The sequence below is a fragment of the Marmota marmota genome, unplaced genomic scaffold, assembly GCF_001458135.2.
Source record: "Marmota marmota marmota unplaced genomic scaffold, marMar, whole genome shotgun sequence".
NCBI classification, from domain to species: domain Eukaryota; kingdom Metazoa; phylum Chordata; class Mammalia; order Rodentia; family Sciuridae; genus Marmota; species Marmota marmota.
In genome coordinates, this window is record NW_026000021.1 from 1,100,242 (window position 1) to 1,102,637 (window position 2,396).

General features: G+C 62.1%; 1 protein-coding gene across 1 annotated transcript in view; it reads left to right on the forward strand.

Annotated features, from left to right (window-relative positions):
• C1ql2 (complement C1q like 2) overlaps window positions 1-1,958 on the forward strand; it is a 2,774-nt gene extending 816 nt beyond the window's left edge. Inside the window, 2 exon segments of the mRNA XM_015501686.2 lie at window positions 1-563; window positions 1,181-1,958. The exon segment at window positions 1-563 is cut by the window's left edge and continues 22 nt beyond it. Coding sequence (XP_015357172.2) covers window positions 1-563; window positions 1,181-1,360 — 743 coding nt within the window. The 3' untranslated portion in view covers window positions 1,361-1,958.
• Window positions 1,959-2,396: the final 438 nt, after the last annotated feature.

Consider the following 2,396-nt stretch of genomic DNA (forward strand, 5'->3'; position numbering starts at 1 on the left):
GGGGGTACCCGCGGGGCGCCAAGGCGCCGCCGCCGGGACCCAGCACCGCCGCCCTGGAAGTCATGCAGGACCTCAGCGCCAACCCTCCACCTCCCTTTATCCAGGGACCCAAGGGTGACCCGGGGCGACCCGGCAAGCCAGGGCCGCGGGGTCCCCCTGGAGAACCGGGTCCACCGGGACCCAGGGGTCCCCCGGGGGAGAAAGGCGACTCGGGACGACCAGGGCTGCCCGGGCTGCAGCTGACAACCGGAGCGGCCGGCGGCGTCGGAGTGGTGGGCGGCGGAGCCGGGGGCGGTGGCGACTCGGAGGGAGAAGTGACCAGCGCGCTGAGCGCCGCCTTCAGCGGTCCTAAGATCGCCTTCTACGTGGGACTCAAGAGCCCCCATGAGGGTTACGAGGTGCTCAAGTTCGACGACGTGGTCACCAATCTCGGCAATCACTACGACCCCACCACAGGCAAGTTCAGCTGCCAGGTTCGCGGCATCTACTTCTTCACCTACCACATCCTCATGCGAGGCGGCGACGGCACCAGCATGTGGGCGGACCTCTGCAAGAATGGGCAGGTCAGTAATTGCCACCCGTGTTGGGCCCCACACAGACCCTCGCCCGTGTCCCGAACCGCCCAGGAAACCAGTCCCTTTCTCCCTATTTGCGAGCGCTGGAGTAAGCCCTGGGAAGGAGTGCGATGCTGGGCCACTGCGTCCCTTTCCCCAACATTTTCGGGCAGCACTTACGCCAACGTAGCGCTAGAGGTTGGGCCTGGAGCGCCCGGAGACCCTGCTACCCAGCCTGCATTTCCCCAGACACTTGCGTCCCGGCCTGCAGCCGCACCGGCTCTTCGGAAAACTGTTTTCTTTAGCTCCCAGGTTGCACGTAAACCGCCTCTTGCCCTCCAGCTTCCTTTCCTCCGGTCCCTAGCCCTTGGTTCCCACCCTTTCACACCGGGTCAGTGTTTACGAAGTCGCCTCTCGCCCTACTTCCGGGACTTGCCAGCTGCGGGGGTCGGGGTCGGGGATGGAGGGGAGGAGAGGACCGGGCAGGAGTCGCTAAATTGGAGAGAGCCGGGAGCTGGGGTGGGACTGTGGACGCACAAGGCCTGGCAGGGGGCGCGCACGGTGGGGGCGGGGCAAGGGCTTAGGAAGAGGTGCTCCGGTTCATCGCTCCCACGGTTTTCCTTCAGGTTCGGGCCAGCGCCATCGCGCAGGACGCGGACCAGAACTACGACTATGCCAGTAACAGCGTGGTGCTGCACCTCGATTCAGGGGACGAGGTGTACGTGAAGCTGGACGGCGGGAAGGCGCACGGAGGCAATAACAACAAGTACAGCACGTTCTCGGGCTTTCTTCTGTACCCGGATTAGGGGCGCAGAGGGCGCGAGGTGGGGTAGCTTCAAGCCGCCCTATCTCCACCCGGGCGCGCGGCTCTTTGGTGAGGGCCACTTTTCGCTTCATGACACTTCCTGACATCTCCGTTGGAAAAGACACACCCCTGCTGTCCTCCTTGCCCCGCTCCCAGTCTCAGTGTGGCTGCAATTTACCACCATGCTGTAGGCGGTGCCCCTGGTTCCTGTGCCCAACCCGGGGAGGGAGAGGGGGGACGCCCAAGTGGCGAGCTGAGCGTGAACCGGAGCCCTCGCTGCAGTTGCGCTCAGACTTTGCAAATGTGATTGGACTGGACAGGCCGAGCCAGAGCCTGCCCTCTTTCAGACCCCCTCTTCCTCCTCCCAGTGCCCCCAGGCCAAGCAAGGGCTCTAGACCCAGGCCAGGGAGATTGGCCAAAGTGAGCACCGGCTCCCTGGGGCCTCCTTCTTTGTGACCCGAAATACTCGTGCAGATTTTCCTGTCCATCTGCCAAAAACCCACCCACAGCAGAATTTCAGCAAAGGAAAATTCACCTTTCCACACCGCACTCACTTCCTACTCAGACCCACTGCGATGCATTAAATTATGTTTTTAGACTATGGGCTCCCGTTGTCTTTGTCCTCACGACGGCCCCTGTACTGGAGTTCCAAACCTCCGCTTCCATTGAAAGGTTGAACTGGGGCCCCAGTAGCCCCATCTATGCCTGCTTTCCATCACTTCCCAGTCCTTCTCATCTGGGATGGATGAGAAGATATGGGGAGACCCGGGCCTGTCATCTTTTCCCTGAGGTTCTCCACTGCAGTCCTGAACTGGCCTGACCCAGGAGGGGCAGTTAGAGGAAGGCAGGAAAATAGTGACTGGCCTCCAGTCTCTGGTAATCTGCCTTCCTGGAGTGGCTGGGGTGAGGCCAAAGGGGCGGGGCTTCTAGGGAAGGAAGCCAGAGGGGTCTTCTGCAGAACTCGGAGGCAAGTGAGGCATTTGCTGGTGCGGGATCTGTGGGCTCTTGGGCTCCAAGGTGGGAGGGAAGTGCTAAAA